Here is a 20963-nt window from a genome sequence, read left to right on the forward strand (position 1 = left end):
CTTACCTCTGCTGGTGTACACAGTTCTGTTGGATGCTGACAGACGGTTGTTTTCTATTAAAAGCCTCTTCGCTACCCGCTGACTGGGCGCCGTGCGCGGCCGGGCCGCGGTTCGCGCCCCCCGTTCGTGGGCTCGGGGCGGTGCTGCGCCCTCCGCCCGCCGGGGGGCGCCGGCGCGGGGGCCGGCCCGGAAGGGGCGGTGCGGCCCGCGGGGTTCTCGCCGTGCGGGCGCGGAATGGCCGCTGCCGTGTAGCGGGAGAGCCGCCGCCATGGGCCGCGAGTCCAGGTGAGGGAGCGGCGCCGCCGGCCCGGGGACCGCGGCTCTCTCGGGGGTTCTGGCGCGGTGTAGGCGGCCGGGAGGGAACGAAGGGTGGCGCGGGCTCTCCCGGCCGGCGGGTGCCGTCGAGGCCGCCACGGCAGGGCCCGAGCCGGGAGCTGGCCCTGAGGGCAGGGACGGGAACTCGGGGCTCCGGGCTGGCGGGGCCGCGGGTCCCAACGCTCGGTGGGTCCGAGTTGCCAGAGCTCACGGCACCGACCCCGCCGCTCCCGGAGCATCTCCGGCCTTCGCGGGCTTGTTCCAAAATGCTGTAATTAGCCACGTAGAGGGGTTAACTTGGTTTAGATCTTTTTGCATGTGCCTTTTGTAGTTATGCAGTATTACGTATCTTTTGCCCTTTCGTAGCTGTTCTAAAGACCTGGTTAGGGGTTGTAACCATCTCGGCGGTAATGTGCCCGTGCGGTGTGTCTCGGGCCAAGCCTGTGCTCCAGATGATACGGAGCTGCTCACACCTATCAGGCTTTTAACCGGTTTCAGAATTTGCAGGTGCTGTCGGGCATATGCCTTTGTCTTGCAGTTTAATCAAGTTTTACCATAAAGCTGGCACGACAGTCCCCACAGGAATTTGTACTACATGGTGATAGCTTCCAGGTCCATAACAGATTTACACTGGGAGACATATGTATTGAGATTTTAACAACCACTTTAGGCTCAAATTCATGATCCAGTGCAGAGCTGATCTAGCTGAGATCTACAGATCTAGCTAAATTAGCTCGAGATGAGGTGGGACAACCGTGGGCAGTACAGGGCACTGTTAAAGCCTCCTGATTTGAAAGCCAAGGTCTGGCACTCCAGCCAGCAGGACTCTGTTGCTTGTCACAGTATAATTTCTCTGCTGAAAATGACAAGGTTTTTCTGTTTGGGCTAAAAATAATGTTAAAAGTGAGTTAAAACTTGTATTAATTTTCTGTTTTACCATACAGTAAGAGTGAAGAAATGGTAAGAGGGTGAGAGTGAATGGTGGGTGGAGATGTTCCTCACACTGGGGCTTCTGCAACCTGAAATAATCTTCTTGGCTTTATTGCACACTGTAGAGGAATAAAAGTTAAAAACAAAGTAGTTCTTTAAAACTAAAAGATGAGAAAGAGAAGAAGTATAGAGTAGATCCTGTTTTGTGATGGAGATGGAAAAGAAATTAAAAATCTCAGTGCTGACAGACATTCTTTGCACTCAGTTATCCTGCTGATAGGCAGGATGTGGGTATATGCTACTGTACTAACTCCAAGTGTACGTGGTGCCTAAATACACCACATAACATAGACTAAATATAAATACACTGCTATTTTTAGAGCTGAACTATTTTAGTACTGCCATGGAAGTGAAACAAGGAGTTGGGAGGCTTAAAGTCTTGACTTCTCTGCTTCTTACTGCTTCCCAAGCATGACTGCTGAGCTTGTTAGAAGAAAGGGTCTGTGGCTCCTAAGCCCCAGGAAGAGTGAAACAGGGAATTATTGTGGCATGGTGAAAATCTGGTGAAAATCCAATCCCAAAAATCTGGGATTGGAGGAAGAGGAAATGGTCACAGTCAAGGTCCCTCTGTAACTTCCACACTCAGTTGAAGAGTTTCCTAGAAAATTTGTAGCCCTGCTCTGCCCCACAGTGTGGTTGGGATAAGAGCATTTAATTAGGGGAGGAAAGGAGACACCCATCTCCATCACACACCCCTCAAGCCTTGCTGACTTCTGACAGCTTCTGTTGTAATGCTTGATATTACAGAATTTCTGTTGATGTCAGCATGGTGACCAAAGCTGTGTCACATCCTCAGGGGTCTATGTTTCTTTGAAGTCTGACAGCTTTCCCACTGAGTGGAGATGTAGTTTACCTACTTTACATGGGTGAACATTTCTTGTAAAAAAAGCAACAAAGAGCAATTTTGTTTCCTTGACAGGTTTTGGGATAGCTTCAAAGAGCCTTCAGCTTTTCCTGTATATAAAATGGAAATCAGTGGATTTCTGAAAAGGAAATTGTTCTTGATGTTCTGGTGTTGTCACGATGTACTTACAATAGTATTCTAATATGCATATTATGTATATTTTACATGTAGTATGTATACCAATCAATTTGGCAAGACGATTACAGAAGTTAAGGCATCTAAAAAGTCCAAGAAATTCAGATAATACTTTTTTGCTTGCTTGACCACCTGACAAACACCCTTTAAGTGCACATGGTTCTGGTGCTCACACCCTGTGACCGTGCCACACAGGCATTATCGGAAGCGCTCTGCATCCCGGGGACGCTCCGGGAGCCGTTCCAGGAGTCGTTCCCCGTCGGACAAGAGGAAACGTGAGGACAGGCGCTCCAGGAGCCGGGATCGGGACCGCAGACGGGAGAGGTCGCGCAGCAGGGACAAGAGAAGGTCTCGCTCGCGGGACAGAAAGCGCCAAAGGTACGACATCAGCTCCAGTCAGAGTATCTGAAAGTGCCTGTCTGCTGAATATTGATGTTCTCCCACTCTAGTTAGTTGGTTTGCTGATGTCCGTGATGGATTTCACTATGCTTAATGCTTTTTGCTTATTAAATGCTTTCTGGCTTGCTGGTTCTGGAGTTTGTAAGTTCTTAGTGGTCTTGATGATTGGTGGGTTTCTTTTGCAACCTGTTCCTCAGCAGAAGACTAACGTTATACTGTGAGCATGTCCTAAGTAAAGGCAATTTTGTTGCATGTCAGACGTTCAAGGAGTAGAGAAAGGGAACGGAGCCGAGAGAGAAGACGATCACGGAGCCGAGAGAGGAGGCGCTCAAGGAGCAGGAGTAGAGGGAGAAGGTCTCGATCCTCCAGTCCAAGCAAGAACAGGAAAACAGAAAACAGGTATTCTCATGTTCTTAGCTTTAGAAATGAATAAAAGCTTGCTGCAGATAATTGTATTTTAAATATATCTTGATACGGTTTTCAGATACAATTGCAAGCAGCATATAGGCAGGCTCTGCTGTAAAGTGAGTGGGAAGTCTGTAAATGGTAACAATAGTCTGTGTACAGCATAAGTAGTGATGGCACTCTAGAAATCATGACAAGCTGGAATCACAAAGGCTTTGGGAGTAAGTGTATGTTTTGTATTAAAATAGTCCAAAGGAAAAAACTTAATGATATTAAATTAGCTAAAGGGAATTTTATATTGTCATAAGTTAGGACAGAGTTGGTTTAGATGGTTTATTTTAAATTGGAATCAGGTAAGGATGATAAAACCTGTGATAAATGGGTTTTGTATTCAGTGCAAGTCTGCCTGTTACATTTGCATTACATAAATAGCTTTCCCAGGGAGAAGGGCTTTTGTCTGTCAGCCAGGACAGTGTGTTTAGAGGGATGCTCACATTTCCACGGCAAAATGCTAGATCACTTTACCTTTATCTAGAAATTACACAAACAGGTATTTTTTCTACCTCTTAATGCCAGCTTCAAGGAGGTGTAAAATAAAGTGCAGAACAACTGGAGTATTAATTGTAAGAGCTCTGAAAATGAAGTCTGCAAAAAAAGGAGAAAAACACGTGAACCAGTGGATTGGGTTAGAGTCTACATTACTGGTAGTCAGAGGAAGTAATTCTGTGACAAGGAAAGATTGTCTGGGAAGCAGTGTGTTTTGTGAGGTGTTTGAAAACATAACAGGGTGATTATAGTTTGATTTCTGTCCAGCGTATAGGTATCCTTCCCCTGAGAAAAGCTGTAATGTTCTAAGAAATCTTTGATCTTGCCTTTCAGATCAAGATCTAAAGAAAAGACTGAAGGTGTGGAAGTTTCCAAAGAAAAGAAAAAAGACAAAGATGACAAAGAGGAAGAGAAGGATAAAGATGCTACCACAAATGCTGTGGCCACTGAGGTAGAGACTTCTAACACTTGTAAATTTAAAAGATAAAGAATTCAATCCAGGAAGTTTGTGGATGCCCAGTCTTCTACAGCTTGCTAACTCAATGGTTACATTTGTTTAAAGAAGCATAGGCTAAAGCCAGTGACCATTAATTTTCACTTTTTGGTTGGTTTTTGTGATAGAATTTTGATCAGAACAAACTAGAAGAAGAAATGAGAAAACGAAAAGAAAGAGTGGAGAAATGGAGGGAAGAACAACGCAAGAAGGCAATGGAAAACATAGGAGAACTAAAAAAAGAAATTGAAGAGATGAAACAGGGGAAAAAATGGAGTTTAGAAGATGATGATGGTATTTAACCTCTTTTTATGTAACAGAATACTTTTGTTCCTAGTAATATTTTTATTGCAATGTCTTTAAAGCATCCGATTACTCTTCAGAATGTGAACCATAAAATGTAAACTATAACAAAGCCTAAATCTGGTCATGGTGTCAAATAGTTTAAGATATATTTTTGATAAACCAACTGGAGAGATTTGTATGGGGAAAATTATATAGTAATAACACTGGACTGTAATTATTTGGGTGGACAGTAATTTGACAAATGTAAGGACTTCTGTCTTTCCCTGTCTTTTATCCCCATCTTTTTCACTCTTATTAGATGATGAAGAGGAAACTGCAGAAGGAGAAAAAGAAGGCAATGAAGTTGAAGATGAGGAGTTAGATCCTTTAGATGCTTATATGGAAGAAGTAAAAGAAGAGGTCAAGAAGTTCAATATGAGAAGTGTGAAAGGTGGAGGTGGGAGTGAAAAGGTAAAATCACTTGTTAGAGATTGCTTGCTTTTAAAAGACAAAGATAACTTTGTGTTTTAATAGCAAAATGGCTTGGGAAAAAATGGGGGAAAGTGCAAAAAAGCAAGAAGTTAGCTTTAATCCTGGTGTTTTTATGAAACTAACTGATAAAATTTCTCTGAGGGAAGTAGGAAATGAAAATGCTCGGCATAATGTATCTAGAAGTACAGATCTTCTGTGTGTTTTTTGCAGGATGGGTTTTGTTTTATATAATAGTGCATTCTTTTTTTAAAACGTTTTTTATAGAAAACTGGACCAACTGTTACCAAGGTGGTAACTGTGGTGACAACCAAGAAGGCAGCTGCTGAATCAGAAAAGAAGAAAGGGGAACTCATGGAGAATGACCAAGATGCAATGGAGGTAATGGAAATGTTTTGTATTTCGCATGTGAACAGGCAAAGTGCCTGCTCTTGCTTCCTGTGGCTGTGTGTGGTGTTTGGCCTGAAGAGCTGTGAAGGGTGTGGGTATTCTGCTGCTTGGGAGGCTGTGGAGGACAGCCTTGCCTGAGTCACAGACTCAGCACCCTGCAGGCCCTGGAGCTCAGTCACTTCAGGCCGTGCTCTGTGGCTGCAGTTCCAGAATTAGTGGTGCGCCTTCAAAGCTGAGGTGGGGCCATCTGTCAGAGCTGTGACTGCAGTGTGCCCCCAGTCTGCTGGCTGGCTGCTTTCTCTTAATTTCCTCTTACTGTTTCTTTTGTGTGGCAGTGATTATTTCTGAATGACAGGGCTGGTAGTTGGCATTGATCAAGTCGTGAAAGTGACACAGAACATGGTAAGAGTTTAGGTTTCAGAGAAACATGAAAGAATCAGGGGAAGGAACAATTGGGACTCTTAAGTTGAGAGCAGGTCTTCAGTTTCATGTCTAATATAGTAAGAAGTATCTGTTGCTCCTGAATAGTTTTGCTGTAAATGAAAAAAGGCAAATACCTTCATAATTCATTAATCCTAATGTACACAAAAACTGTGATCTCTGCAGTATTCCTCAGAAGAGGAGGAAGTTGATCTTCAGACTGCCCTGACTGGCTATCAGACCAAGCAGAGAAAGCTGCTAGAACCAGTGGATCATGGAAAGATAGAATATGAACCTTTCAGGAAAAACTTCTACGTTGAAGTACCAGAACTCGCTAAAATGACTCAAGAAGGTAAAAACAAATACAACCTGAACACCTTGGGTACTTTGAAGTAAATAATGGTGGATTTCAGTGTGCTAAGAAACAGCAAATGCTTTGGAATATAAAAAGCATTTGGAGAAACTTGCTATAGAAGAGTATTAAATCAGGTGCACCCCTATTGTTGATAACTTACTATAATTATAGATGAGGCTTTGATTGGAAAATTAACCTGAGTCCTTTCAACCTAGCTCCTGTGTTCATGTAACAAGCAAAAAGCTGTTTTTTCTGGTAGTGATAAAATTGGTATTTCATGTTAAGGGACAAAGCAAGAATTTTTAGATCAGGGTAGTAGAAAAGTGTCAAGTTTGACTCTGTTAAAAGGTAAACTCTATTTCAGAGGTAAATGTGTACCGGCTGGAGCTGGAGGGAATTACAGTCAAGGGAAAAGGCTGTCCCAAACCAATAAAAACCTGGGTACAGTGTGGTATTTCCATGAAGATTCTCACTGCCCTCAAAAAGTAAGCGCTTTATAAGCTGTATCATCCTTGATTTTGTCCACTGTGTTCTGTCCTGTGTCCATGAGAAGGACCTTTTACTTTGCTGCATAATGCCACATGTCCATGTCTGTAAATTTTGCATATATAGTCATCAGAGTGTTCATCACTCAGTGTTGAATTATTGTTATTAACTATGCCATTTGTATCATGCTTTTGCTGCTCATTTTGATCTGTGTTTTTTGAATGGAACTGATATTTATATGTAAATACGAGCATGTAAAAAAAAATTAGCATAACTTCATGATTCACATCTGTCAAATTCTATTTTGTTCTTAAAATATTTTTTTTCCTTCTTTAAGACATGGCTATGAAAAGCCCACTCCGATTCAAACCCAGGCTATCCCAGCAATTATGAATGGACGGGATTTGATTGGCATTGCTAAAACAGGAAGTGGAAAAACTATTGCATTTCTGTTACCCATGTTCAGACACATTATGGATCAGAGAGCATTAGAAGAAGGAGAAGGTCCCATAGGTGAAAATATTTTATTTTCAAAGTTACTGTTTAAATAAATGTAACATCATGTATATGCTTTAGATGGGATTTCAGTTTTTCACTTTCTTATAGGGAGAAGTGGTTACTAATGTCCATTTATAAGTGGCTTTTTAAAAGTTAAAGATCACTGTGTTTTTTAATCTTGTTTCATGATCCCTGTGCTGTCTCATGGTATTTCAGTAGCACTCCCATGCCCACATATATGGGAGACATTACTCCTTTGATTTTTGCACTTCAACCAAATTTCCACTCCTTCCTCATAATGTCTTAGTTATCTTGTCCTTGAAATTATGTTCTTAAAAATAGAAAGTAAAATGCTGTAAAAATCATTACAGAATGCTGATTTCTGTTGTGGAAATTATAACAGCTCTTAAAATGCAATGTGTGATGAGGATGTTTTGCTTTTAGCTGTCATTATGACACCTACACGTGAGTTGGCTTTGCAGATTACCAAGGAGTGCAAGAAATTCTCAAAGACACTTGGGCTTCGAGTTGTGTGTGTTTATGGAGGAACAGGAATCAGTGAACAGGTATGCAAAAAACATGCCTACCTTGTCAAAGAATGCTTGGGCTTTATCAGTCAGTGTTTCTTTTGTAGCAAAATTAGTTGCTTCTTCTTTTCCATTACTCCAGTACATTTGCAGTCTTCGTTATGGATTTTCTCAGTGGGAATGGTAGTAATGCAACAAGCTTTGCATGTAACTTAGCCTTAAACAATAATGATCCTGGAAAGTCTCAAATACAATCCTTAAAAATTTCTCTTTATGTATGTACTGAGCATTAAATTAAAATTGAATTTTTAGTGGGATATAATAGTTTGAAAGTTACTAAGAAGCTGTTTCCCTTAGAGAGTTTCCCTTAAGATAAAAGCCAGAAAATGATAACTTTGGTTTATTGCATTATCAAATATTGCATCTTGAAGTAAATTAGAGATTAATTTCAAGGTCTTCCCCACCTCCACCCCACCCATTTATGGAAACAACAAGAGTAACCATGTGTGGTGGAACATGGTATGTTTACTATCACTTGTTCCTGATGTAACATTGACATTTCTTACAGGCTCTTAACTGCATCGAAGTCATAGCCTCGCTAAAACTACTTCAGGTGATGGTAACTCAGACTGTCAGGGGTTACTCTTTTTGGAAGCAGAATTTTCCTAAGACTTGAAGAAATTGCTAATTCAAATCTTTACATAATTCATGTTAGTAGAACAGCTGTATTACAGTGTAGGTGGTTTCCTTTTTTGCAAGGTGATATATGTTTAAAAAAAACCTGAAACAAATCACAAAGCAAAAACTAGCAGATTGTTTACTCTGTTTTGAAATCAGATTGCTGAACTCAAAAGAGGTGCTGAAATTATTGTTTGCACACCTGGACGTATGATTGACATGTTAGCAGCTAACAATGGTGAGTAGAAAACATTTTCCTTTGGACAATTTTTTACATTTGTTGTGTAATTCTAACAAATTCAGAAGATCATGTATTTTGATAAATGGTCTTATGCAATTTTCTTATATCTCTTCAGGCTGCACTGTATAGCTGCTGAGAATATATAGCACTAATACTAGGTTTAAGCATACATTGACTTTGGGGAGGACAGGAAGTACTACATTCTTGAAGAGTTTTTGAGAATGTTTATCATTGCTAAAGTTGAGATGTGGTGGTCCAAATTTTTTAATTTGGAGTAATTTAGATAAAGATTATGTAATAGTTGCTTATTTTGTCTGCTCATTGATCCGTTATCTGTGTTAGAGTAGCTCAGCAGTTACCCATTTTACAAGAGCATCTGACTCTGCCTTTATCTGCTGGCTTTAAAAAACAGACAAAGAAGCCCTCCCTAAATACCTGCTCAGAAAGTAAAAGAAGTGACCTTATATCAGATATTCAGATTCATTAAACTGAGCCACTGCAGCTTTAAGAGGTTTTGTCCTAGTGTAACCATTGCATGCTTATTAGATAAAGTTTTATTATTAAATTATTCCACATCAAAACCTCTACTAAACTGTTGACATTATTTAACTTCTGTGAAAAAAGTACCTTCAAGACATATAGAACTGGGCTTCCAAGACTTAAGTCGTCAAAGGTAGGTACATTAATGCTGTTCCCAAGTAATTTTACAAAGTTATTATTTGGGGATGAAAATGTTAAGATGTTAAATAGATACATAGATATAAGCAATATTTGCTTTGTTCCTTAAGTATAAATTTCATATCTTAAAAAATGCAGCGCGTGATGTCTTATATAATTTGAGAATTCAGCTACAATTTGATGAAGCTGAGAGGATCAAATTTGCAGTATTCTGTAGTTTGATAGGCACAAGTCTGAGTGATAGTTATAGAAAATGTGACAAATCTGTTCATTCAGAGAGCATTTGGCAGTGTCACTCCACATTTGTGTGGAACTGAATATGTTTATATTGTGTGAGAGTATGATTCTAAAATCCTTGAGTTAAATCCTTCTCATGAAAGGGAGTCTCTTCACTCTTTGGGAAGGGTGCTAGTTGTCCTGTCCATAATTTCAAAATGTTCAGAGAAGCACAACTTGCTTATTTTATTTCAACCTGTCCCAGAGTTTGGGGTGGTTCTTGATTTTAAATTCAGTAGTTTTACCGGGTAGGTTTTAATTATATAGTCATTTTGAAAAGACTGATTACTCTGTTTTATGCCTGTTATTAGCAGTGATCTAGAACTACTATGGTTATCCTCAAGTAGTTATTCTTATTTCCAGGGAAGCATTACAGATTGTGTATAAAAGGAATTCTCTGAGGCTGCAGCAGTTAGCACTGGGCTTTGCCTTCCACACATGCGCTGTAATCTCTAATATGTTCTTTTCTAGGTGCCGCTGTCAGATACTGGCTGATGTGGCTCCTTGCTTCAGCTCAGTCTTAGTTTTATGATGTGTTTTGGCGAGGGCAGTTTTCTGAATTTTACAGGTTCTTCTGGCCCTCTGATGGTATGCAAGAGAAGAGTTTGACAAACTAAAAGGGCCTTGTGCATACTTACACATTTCCCAGAATGTATGTGTGATTAAAGTGTGAACATTAAAATTCACATTTAGTGAATTTTTTAAAAAAAAATTAATTAATGTCTTTGTTAGAAGATAGTGAGACTATATAACATTAAAAAATAAATATTCCTAAGGGAAACTAGATTTCCATTTGATTTTGTTTCCCATGTGTTTTTTCCTCTCCTTTCACAGGTCGGGTGACAAACCTCCGTAGAGTCACGTACGTTGTACTCGATGAAGCTGACAGAATGTTTGACATGGGATTTGAGCCTCAGGTAATTCATGACATGAGGGATAGTGCCAAAAGATGCTGTTACTCACATCAAGGATTTTGTAACGCTGCATTATTACTACACTGCCAGTGGGTCTTCAAAAGAATCTGCTGCATATGGACAGCAGTTGAAGTTGACTCTAATATTTCTATTATTCTCATATCTATGATCACATTATTATAATTATTATAACATCACATTATCCTCACATCTAGTGGAAAGTATCCCAGCCTGTGGCAAGGGCCTGGAACTGGATGATCTTTAATGTCCCTTCCAACCCAAACTATTCTGTGATTCTATGTTTTGCTCCTATATAGCTTAGACTTTTTTCTAATACACAGGGTGTTTTACAAACTCATTTGGAATACTTGTGGCTGTCCTGTGCAATTCCTTGATACAGGTGTTTATCGTGTCAGTAGTTGTAGTCTGTTACAAAGTCTTTGATGTCTCTTGGCAAGAGACAAGCACAAAATGTTGGAAATGCTGACTAATTGCTCGCTGAGAGCTTTGGACAACCAGGGCTCTTTCAGTTGTCATGGGCTATACTGTTCTCCAAAACTAGGGAAGTTCCTTTTATTTGTCTCTTGAGCTGTAGGGTTTCTGCTGCATTTGCTAGGGTTTTTACTGAGCTGCTGCCAGATTGCATATTGCCGTGCAACTTCCTTTTGAATTCAGCAAGTTTTGCCTGTCTTCCAGTGCCAGCATCTTGGTGCCAAGAGGAAATCTGTAAGGAACGTTTTGTAGTCTGTGAGGTGCAGATACCACCTGACTTTAAAGATGACAGTTTTGCATGAGTGTGTCATTGAGGTACAGCACTTGGATATTAACAGGGAGTGTTCTCTCACCGCAGGTTATGCGCATTGTAGACAACGTCAGGCCTGACCGACAGACTGTCATGTTCTCTGCTACTTTTCCCAGAGCTATGGAGGCCCTGGCTCGCAGGATCCTCAGTAAACCTATAGAGGTGCAGGTTGGAGGCAGAAGTGTTGTCTGTTCTGATGTGGAGCAACACGTGGTGAGTATGATACATCTGCCTCACTTCTCATTTGCTTGCAAAAGATTTTTCCCAGCAATGTTGAATATAAACCAGTATACCCACAGAGCTTTTATTTTTAGGAGTTTAGTGGCCTTATTAAAAATGGACTTAGAAATAAATCAACACTCTAATCTGCAAGTGCAGTGTGATTTTTAAAGTTGGTTTGAAGTGCTAAGTTGAACAGCTATTCTCCCACTAGCTGTGGGAACAGCCTAAGAAAGTCATCTCCTGTTCCTGATTTTAACTTTTATGCACTCTGGATTTGTTTAATGACTCAAGATACAAATTATACTCCTTTACTAGGCTTTTGTGTGTCTTTTTCCAGATTGTCATAGAAGAGGAGAACAAATTTCTGAAGTTACTGGAGCTACTGGGACATTATCAGGAGAAAGGATCTGTTATCATATTTGTAGATAAGCAAGAACATGCTGATGGGTTGTTGAAAGATTTAATGAGGGCCTCTTATCCTTGCTTGTCTCTTCATGGAGGTAATCTGCAAATTTAAGGATTTATATTAACTACTCCCAACTAGGATGTTGGTACCCAGTAGTTAAAAATCACTTAGTTCCTGCATAGTACCAATTATTACTTCTTCATAAGCAGGCTTTGCTTTGTAATTGGGGAGGAAAATTGTTTCTTAATTTGAAATAGACATGATAGTTTTGTGTAATTACTCTTTTCTCTTTGCGATATCATCAGATGCCAAATCTTGTGTGTGCAAGAGGACTGTTACTGAGAGTTAACACCTCTCAGGGAATATTGCTAACTACTTGTTATTGTAAAGTAGGGAGTGCCATGGGGGAGTATCATGATATTTTTGAGGTTCCACAGTAACAGCAGTAGTTGCTTTACTTTTCTTCTATCAAGTAGTAATAGAATGGAAGTAGCAAGAGGAGAAAAAAATCTCTTTACAGTGCTGTCCATCCCAGTGTACTTTTAAACTGTATTACTTTAGTGCATTTTATATAAAACCAGTAAGTACAAAATCACTGTTCACCAGGAATGCACCAATGTAAGAGGGAAAAATATTCTTCTGAAATTTCTGTTCCTTTAGAGAACAGACAAAGCCTTCTGATGAGGTCTCAGCTGAAGTACAAAATAGAAAATAATATTTTAAAAATGTTTTGAGGAGCTTGGTATGCGGAAAGCATATTTTGGTAATGGAAAAATTAAAAGTTATTCTGAATAATAGAGGTTATTTTGGATAATGTATTTTGCTTTCAAAAGTGTGAAAGTATTGAAGTTTTATTTGGTTATGGTTTTGGTTGTTTGAAGTAGGAGGGTATTTTGACCTGTGTGCAAATTGTTGTGACTTAAAGCAGAGCTTTATAATTAACTGATTTGTCTTACAGGTATTGATCAGTATGACAGGGACAGCATCATTAATGATTTCAAGAATGGAACCTGCAAACTTCTGGTGGCCACATCTGTAGCAGCAAGGGGCTTGGATGTGAAGCAGCTGATGCTGGTGGTTAATTACAGCTGTCCCAACCATTATGAGGACTATGTGCACCGAGCAGGCCGCACTGGGCGAGCTGGCAATAAAGTATGTACACTCAGTTGTCTGGTTTGGTTAGTACTGGCATTTTCCCCATCTTTGTTGTTTGATGGAGTTGTTCAAAGGGATAGCTACAGAGGGAGTAGTTTGTGTTGTTGGTGGGAAGAGTGTTTTTAATATGTTCTGAAATTCAGCAATCTGAAATTTGGAACTTGTGTGTTCTTCTGATGTCTGAATCTTCTTTTAAACACCATTTGTGGCTGAAAATTTGGGTGTTTTTCACTGTTGGAAATGTGCATTACTAAATTGATCAGATTTTAATTTTTCAAACTTTTAACCATGACAGCACTGGTTGGATGAAGAGATTTCAGTGTTTGCTATCTTTGGATGATTACCTATGTATCAGCTTCCTGGGAAGTCACATTATTCATTCTACACTTCCACTAAAAAAAGTTATTAACTGTCATGGTTAGTTCCATTGACCAGAAATCAGCATCTGTGCAAGGGTGTTTCAATAAATTTAGAGATAGTGTCTTTAGAGCTTTTTCCTAATTGTCTCTTAAATGAATTTTGACCAGGGGTATGCATATACATTCATTACTGAGGATCAGGCACGTTATGCTGGTGATATCATTAAGGCTTTGGAATTGTCCGGGAATCCAATTCCTACTGATTTGGAGAAGCTCTGGGCTGACTTCAAAGACCAACAGAAGGCTGTAAGTAATTCTTTCTTCTCTGGGGAGCTTGGTCCAGGTTTAATGCCTGTGTATGCACATGTGTCCAGCTGTCCAGCATACACACGTGGGTCACCTCTCTGGGAACACGTGTATGCTTGGAATCTTGAATGTCATTTAAAGAACTGTTCCTGAGAATTTCTATATTGTTACCTGGTATGTAATAAATACCTATGGTAGAAGGGGCACTTTGGCTTTTAACAAAACTCACATACAAGATAATGAAGCCCTTTCACAGAATTTGTATGATTATTTCTAGAGCTCTCACCATCAGAGGATCTCACTCATGCTGAGAGGAGTGATTTTGAAGTTTTTCTGATATAAAAAATGGAGGTTTTATTTTTTTTTTTTTTTACTGCATTTGAAAAGCATTTAAAATGTGTACTTACAGAAAATCCCAGTAGGGTTCTGTCTCTGCTGAGTTAACATAGTTTTTCAAATTTACATTTCATTGTGAAATGAAGCTTTTAAATTTGAAGCGCATTATGATTGTGCTAGGATTTGCTTTTTAAAGAACTTCAAAAATATTTGTATAATCTTTCAGTTATTTTATGACTATCAGAACTAGGATTTGAAACTCTGAAGTATGATAATACACATTTTTGTTTTCAGGAGGGAAAGCTGATTAAGAAAAGCAGTGGATTCTCTGGCAAAGGTTTTAAATTTGATGAAACAGAACAGGCTTTGGCTAACGAAAGAAAGAAGCTACAAAAAGCAGCTCTTGGCTTGCAAGATTCAGATGATGAAGATACAGCTGTTGATGTAAGCACTGGGGAATGGGATTTAAGTTGGTTATGGATTTCCTCGATACATTTGATTCACTCCTCCAGTAAATTGCATAATGCATTGCAGAGTGCATGGGTTTCTGTTACTCTGTGATCTTTGTTACTGACTGCATGTATTCTTCAAACATAGAGATACAGCTGCGAAGATCAAGATCTAGGAAGATCTTCAGTGTCTCCTTTTGACTTACTGCCATTTTACACTTAATGTGTGTAGTTATTTAAATATCACGTATATTATTTGGGATATTAACCTTGCATAAATGAAATAGAACTATGGTTCTCAACTGTGAACATAATTTTATTTGAAGTGTTTTAAAGACATTCATAGTAGCATTTTCTATTTCTTAATCTTACTAGATTCCTTTCATAATGTTGGATAGATTCCTTTTTGTGACCTTGCAAGTAAACACTGTGTTCAGACTTTTTCCTGATTAGATCATCCTTTTGTTGAGCTGTAGTTTTGGGCAGGCTGCTACCATTTATACAAAACTGATTTAAGAGCATGTAAACTAAATGCCTCTTAATACTTCTTTCTTTATGATGACAAGATTATATAGTGGTAAATGCAGTGATCATATAATTGTTATTTTCTTTAGATTGATGAACAAATTGAAAGCATGTTCAATTCAAAGAAAAGAGTAAAAGACATGGCAGCACCAGGCACATCAAATGCTCCTACACCATCAGCTGGGAATGCAGAAAAATTGGAAATCGCTAAAAGATTGGCTTTGAGAATCAATGCCCAAAAGAATCTTGGAGCAGAGGCACAAGTCATGGTTCCCTTCCACTTTAAGGTCAGGCTCTTTACAGACCAATGTTATTATTTTTTAATGAAGGTTGTTCAGTTCTTTGTTCCGCGGCTGCCATTTGATTTGGTGTTTCTGTGCACGAGTAACATACTGCATTGTTTATCTCCTTTAGGCTGGACTAACTCACTTTTATAGGATTTTTAAGTGAGCTGGTATGTTTGTAGGACTTAGAACTATGAATGCTTTGTCTGCCCTGACAAAGAGTGAATTCATTGCTGATAACATTACACAGTTATTTTTGCCGCTTTTGGCAGAGTTGCGGAACATCTTTCTGCTGAAGCATGTACATGTGATGTACAGTGTGTTTAGATTGAGGCTAATTGTTCTGAAATGTCCAAAGATATTTTAAGATGAAAATACAAAAGACCACTAGGATCTTTTCTTTGCAGGTGTGAAGGGAGTTGTTGAGAGGAAGGAAGGAAGGAAGGAAGAGCAGAAGTCTGGAGAATGTATTCGTTATGTAGACAATTACATTACATAGATAGCTTTAATGAAACCCTTACTGGTTTATGTATTCCTTTTTTTGGCTACCTTGTTCTCACTATGGACCTGTGCTTTTACAGGATGTGATGCAGCAGGCTACAAATGCTATCCTGAGAGGAGGCACAATTCAAGCTCCTACTGTGTCTGCCAAGACCATTGCAGAGCAACTGGCAGAAAAAATCAATGCCAAGCTCAATTATGTACCCATAGAGAAGCAGGAGGAAGAGAAACAGGATGGAGGACAGAATGAATCCTTCAAAAGATATGAAGAAGAATTAGAGATCAATGACTTCCCACAGGCAAGTAACCATTTTGCTATAATCAACTTTAAATTACCATTATTTAACAAAACCTCTCTTCATACTTACACCAATAAAATGTCTCTATTTCTGATCATACCTAATTGAAATTACTACTTCAATTGTGATTACTTCTCAGGTTATATAAATGCAATACTTTGGACTTATTCCAGAGAGTATCAGAAAAGCAAGTATTCATTATCAGACAAAAATCTCTTCACCCTCTACCCACTTCTCTAATACCCAAATCTCTGACATTGTCTGGTGTTTTTTGCAAATTTTACTTTACTGCCATGACTGATACAGCTCTTGGCCCTTATTTCACAGTATCAGGTACAAATTCCCTGTATTTCTCTTTGACGTTCTTCCCACACTGGCAGAACTATTGGATTGCCCTTTTGTATGGTGCCTTTCTCCTTGTTGATCCTCCCATATCCTTCACCTTGCAGACTGCCAGATGGAAAGTTACCTCCAAAGAAGCGCTGCAGAGGATCAGTGAATATTCTGAAGCTGCCATTACAATCAGGGGAACTTACTTCCCTCCAGGCAAAGAACCCAAGGAAGGAGAACGAAAGATTTATTTGGCTATAGAAAGTATGTATTCTTTTTATAAATGTTGTTATTAAAACTATGAGTCTGGTTTTGTAATTAGATGGAATTTCTGTAGTCAGTGTTTGGACACTTGAGTTGTAGACTCACTGCAGTTACTTTTCAATTACTGAAAAACACTTGTTTATCTTTATACACTTATCAAATGATCCATGGGGATCCCAGAAAGGCTTCTCCTCATCTGCCACAAAACAACAGCTAATGTATGAAATCAGTTTGGAGGAGAGGAAAAGAAGAGAGGAAGAAGAATTAGCCCAAAGAGGTCTGTGCCAGTGGGAAATAAGGAAGAAAACAGAATTCTGTTTAGGCTGTTAAAGGTATAAGAAATTGCATCAACTACTACAGCAGAAACTTGGTAAATGTCATGAATGGTTGAGTTTTTCTCAAGAAATGTCTAATCCTACATAGTTCTGAACAGTATCATTCATGACTGGAGTATCTTCCTTAAAAGACAACACTGTCAAACTTCGGCATTCTGTGCAATTTCTTCACCAAATAGCTGAGGATACTCCCCACATTTTACTGTGCTTCTGAAAGTAGACAGCAATGACAGGAATATTTATTCTGCAGGCTTCATATACAGAAAGCGTTTAAGATTATAATACATATTTTTATTTTCAGGTGCCAATGAACTGGCTGTACAGAAAGCAAAGGCAGAAATCACACGACTTATAAAAGAGGAGCTCATCAGATTGGTGAGTGCAATATCCAGAAAGCAGAGGGAAAGTGCTTTAATGTATGCTTTATGAGATTGACTTCTGCAAATGCTGATGCTCCAGCATAAGGTTTTATTAATATCAAGAGCTGGGACCTATAGATCTCAAAAACACTGTTTTATTGAACAGTCTAAAAATCCATGGCACTGCTTAATCAACCAGGACACAGCTGCTATCAACCAGCAGATGGAGATAACACATTGACAGAGCTTTTTGAATGAAGACCCCTCGAAGAGTTGGGTCCCAGTAAATTTCCTAATTTCAACACCATCAGGCAGGGGAGAGGAGAATTATCCCCCTCATTTTGTTTTTTTATATGTGTTGAGAGATCTGGTTTGCTGTAGCTTTACAACATATCCAGCTATTAACTTAGTGGGGTTTTATTGCAATTCATTTATCCATCTTTACTTTTAACTGTGATTATCCTCTTCTTTATTTGCAGCAAAATTCTTACCAACCAACCAACAAAGGAAGATACAAAGTTCTATGAGTATTTGGAGTTACCTGTCTGCTAGCAGCTGGTGCGTGAAACTGTATGGCTTCTGTTGTTTTTGCTGTTTACACTGCTTATTGTAAATTAAGAAATTTTTTTATTTCATCTTGCGGACATTTTTTTAACAGAAAATTGATACTTGCTGAAGCATCTTAATTGTCTCCACTAAAGTTATCAGTCTTAAAGCAGACCGGTTTTGGCGGAACATGATTTAATTTAAAAGTGCAGTTTATATACTTTTCATCATAAAGAATATGAAATAAACATATTTTAATTTTTTTTTTGACAGACAGTATACTGTTAAGTAAATGAAAGCATTGGGATTTGTGTTGGAAGTTGCTAGAATGTACCTGCTTCATATTGTTGAAATGGTTTTGCACATCAATTTATACTGGAAAAATTACAAAACACCAAAATAAAGCAGGATTTTTCTCCTGATGCATAGCATCTCTCTGGCTGGTTCCACACACATTCATTCCGTGTACAAATGTCCCCCTAAGGTCAGAGAGTCGTGCATTGATCAGAGTAGAGGATTTTATCCAAAAATACTCGATGTCTTGTTTTAAGGTTTTATCCTTCTCATGTCCCGATTTTTCTTTATCATCTAGCTAATAGATAACTTTGGGGTTGTTGTAAAGTGAAATGTTTTGCAGTATAACAACAGTTGTCCCATTTTTTCTATACATAAGGATTTTAGGATTTGATTTTTTTTCTTCCTCATTTGGTGACATATGAATTAAAGTGTGTTTTAGTTTAAAAAGGAATTTGCAGAAAAAAAGAAGAAACCTCTTTTGTAATTAAATACAACTTTGTCACTCTTTTATACTGTTCTTATATATACATTTAATGTGATTATTCCCCAGGATTGTAATCTTTATTACTGTTAGGGCATGGCTTTAAGTAAAAATGTATAGTGATATTTATGAATTAATTTCCACAAATGCTATCACTGCAGTCAATAAGCTACTGGGACAGGCAGGACCAATGTTTTTGAGGTCTCATCCCCATAACCAGGAGGATTCATGATGGACTCTACTCCTAAGCATTTCACTTCTGTCTGCTTGTCTGCAGCCAAAGCAGTAGCAATTTGAATTGTCTCATTCTAGCAGCTGCAAGCCTTTCAAGATGATGATTTTCAAAAGGACTTTCATAGAAAGCTTTTCCTATCTGACACATTGAGAAGAAATGTGTCATTTTAAACCAGCTGTGTATATACTGCTTTAACCCTGGTGAAGACAAATCATACAATCTGCATCATGGCTGTATAAATTCACAACTTCTCTTTCCAAACTTCAGGTACTTTAAATGACTCTTTGTGTTTGCATACAACTGTCTGTTACCCTGTCAGTGTACCTTATTTGCAGTACAGGGAAGAAGCAAAGGAATGACTATACCAGCTTAACAGTCTACTTTTAGGATAAGAACACTCCTGGTGTAGTACTTGACAGTATTAGTGCATGGAGTAGAGCAGAGAGAAGCAGCACACACAGTAACAGTTCTGAAAACTTAAAAGAGAAATCCCAAACTAAAACTCTGTGATTACACTTAAATACACCAGTCTTCCTTCCCTTAAGAACTGGGGCTTGATGTCTTTCCTAGAAGTTCTTTGTTGAATTGTCTGTCCAAAAGTTAGTGTCCCTTCCCAGAAGAGTGACACATTCTGTATACTTAATAAAGAGCACTGCAGAATTTGGACAGCCTGACACGTCTTTAAAAATCTTGGTTCAAAATATTCATACATTGATATCCCCTAAAAAAGGCATGATGGAGACACTTTTATTGGATTTCAGAGATGCAAAAATGTATAATCTTTCACTTCTTGGGGGTTTTAAATACAATGTCAATATTCTTATGTTTTTTTTTTTAATTCCAGCAAAAATAAAAGCAATTTCAATGTATATTTTTCAGAAACTGTCTTTCTGAATAGCTCCTCTGTTTTCTGCATTTGCACTGCTTCTGTGTTTTTTCCTGTAACAGTTAACCTCAAGCTGTTTGGAGAAGGGTGATGTGAACAGCTTGTACTTTTATTTTTGTGCTGGAAATGCAATGCAACACAGCCCAGACTCAGTTAAGAAAGTCACAGTGAAGGTGTTTAGATATGTGAAAACAGGAGCAAAATGCATAAAAGCTGGGGGAAAAGAAGGTCTTGAATTAAAAAAATACACAGTGGAAACAAGATGAGAATAAAAGTTTGGAGAAGATACAATTAAAAAATTAAAACCACTATATGTAATTCTTCACAAGTGTGTCCATGGATATAGACAAGGTCTTTATAAACATCATGATTTGGCTGCTTTCCAGTGATTCTGCTCTGGTTGCCAGTTGAGGGAAGAGCACAGGGATGCTGTTTTTTTGTTTGTTTGGTTGTTTTTTTTCCAAATACGCATAAGCAGAAATTGTTCTGTTACCTGCCAGGTGATAATGCTACCAGCTTTCAAGGTTGCCTTTCTGCCCTCAGTACTTGGATGAGCAATGATGTTTTGGGTGAAGTCATTAAAGTATTAGGCACTGGATCATGTATGAGCATTTTCGTGCATGTCACATAATACAGTGGTGTCATTGTACAGCACACCCACATCAGGGAGGGGAGGTAGAGTGAGACCCCTGCTCTGAGCCCAGCTCCCTCATTCTCCATGCAAGTGACCCACCAGAGACTCATACAGCAATAACCCACCACTGTGGATTAATGCCTTAGTCATGAAAACAGGAGAGACTAAATCCAGTGTGGGGGAAAAATGTCGCAGCAAGATAAAAAAGTGTGCTATCATAGTTCAGAATGTTATACTCCCTGAACTATATATGGTACATGGTTGCCACCTTTTGTTTTAAAACAGGCAGCTCAAGACCTATTTTGCATGCTGACTTTATGTTATAAACATAAACCCAGACAATGGGTGTAGCTCACAGCCAGCATGTTCCGTAGCTGTTCCCTGCACTGGCTGCTTGAGATTTTACTTGTAAAATTAAAGCACTGCAATTTAGTTAATGTGCATTTGGCTGCTAATTGAAGAAAATACTAAGAGGCTCAAAGTACCATCTGTAGAGGCTTTTTGTACTCAAGACTTTCAAGTGGAAGA

At 38.8% G+C, this 20963-nt stretch overlaps 1 protein-coding gene across 3 annotated transcripts; it reads left to right on the plus strand.

The window, feature by feature from the left end:
- The first annotated feature begins 194 nt into the window (after positions 1–194).
- DDX46 (DEAD-box helicase 46) lies at positions 195–19754 on the plus strand. Of its 3 annotated transcripts, none has more exons than XM_062502029.1 (23): positions 195–285; positions 2540–2722; positions 3002–3142; positions 4028–4145; positions 4316–4481; positions 4792–4943; positions 5229–5342; positions 5958–6123; positions 6491–6611; positions 6950–7125; positions 7555–7676; positions 8475–8553; positions 10345–10427; positions 11275–11439; positions 11786–11948; positions 12813–13006; positions 13537–13674; positions 14305–14454; positions 15074–15271; positions 15850–16068; positions 16518–16662; positions 17299–17372; positions 17836–19754. In XM_062502029.1, the coding sequence occupies exons 1-23, from the start codon at positions 269–271 to the stop codon at positions 17881–17883; spliced, it is 3132 nt and encodes a 1043-aa protein (XP_062358013.1). In that variant the 5' UTR covers positions 195–268; the 3' UTR covers positions 17884–19754. The 3 variants fall into 3 exon arrangements, with proteins under 3 accessions (XP_062358013.1, XP_062358014.1, XP_062358015.1); XM_062502030.1 differs by having other exon boundaries at positions 4028–4133; positions 15074–15253; XM_062502031.1 differs by having other exon boundaries at positions 4028–4133; positions 15074–15247.
- The last annotated feature ends 1209 nt before the right edge of the window (positions 19755–20963 follow it).

This window comes from Cinclus cinclus, chromosome 14, assembly GCF_963662255.1.
Source record: "Cinclus cinclus chromosome 14, bCinCin1.1, whole genome shotgun sequence".
Classification (NCBI taxonomy): Eukaryota; Metazoa; Chordata; class Aves; order Passeriformes; family Cinclidae; genus Cinclus; species Cinclus cinclus.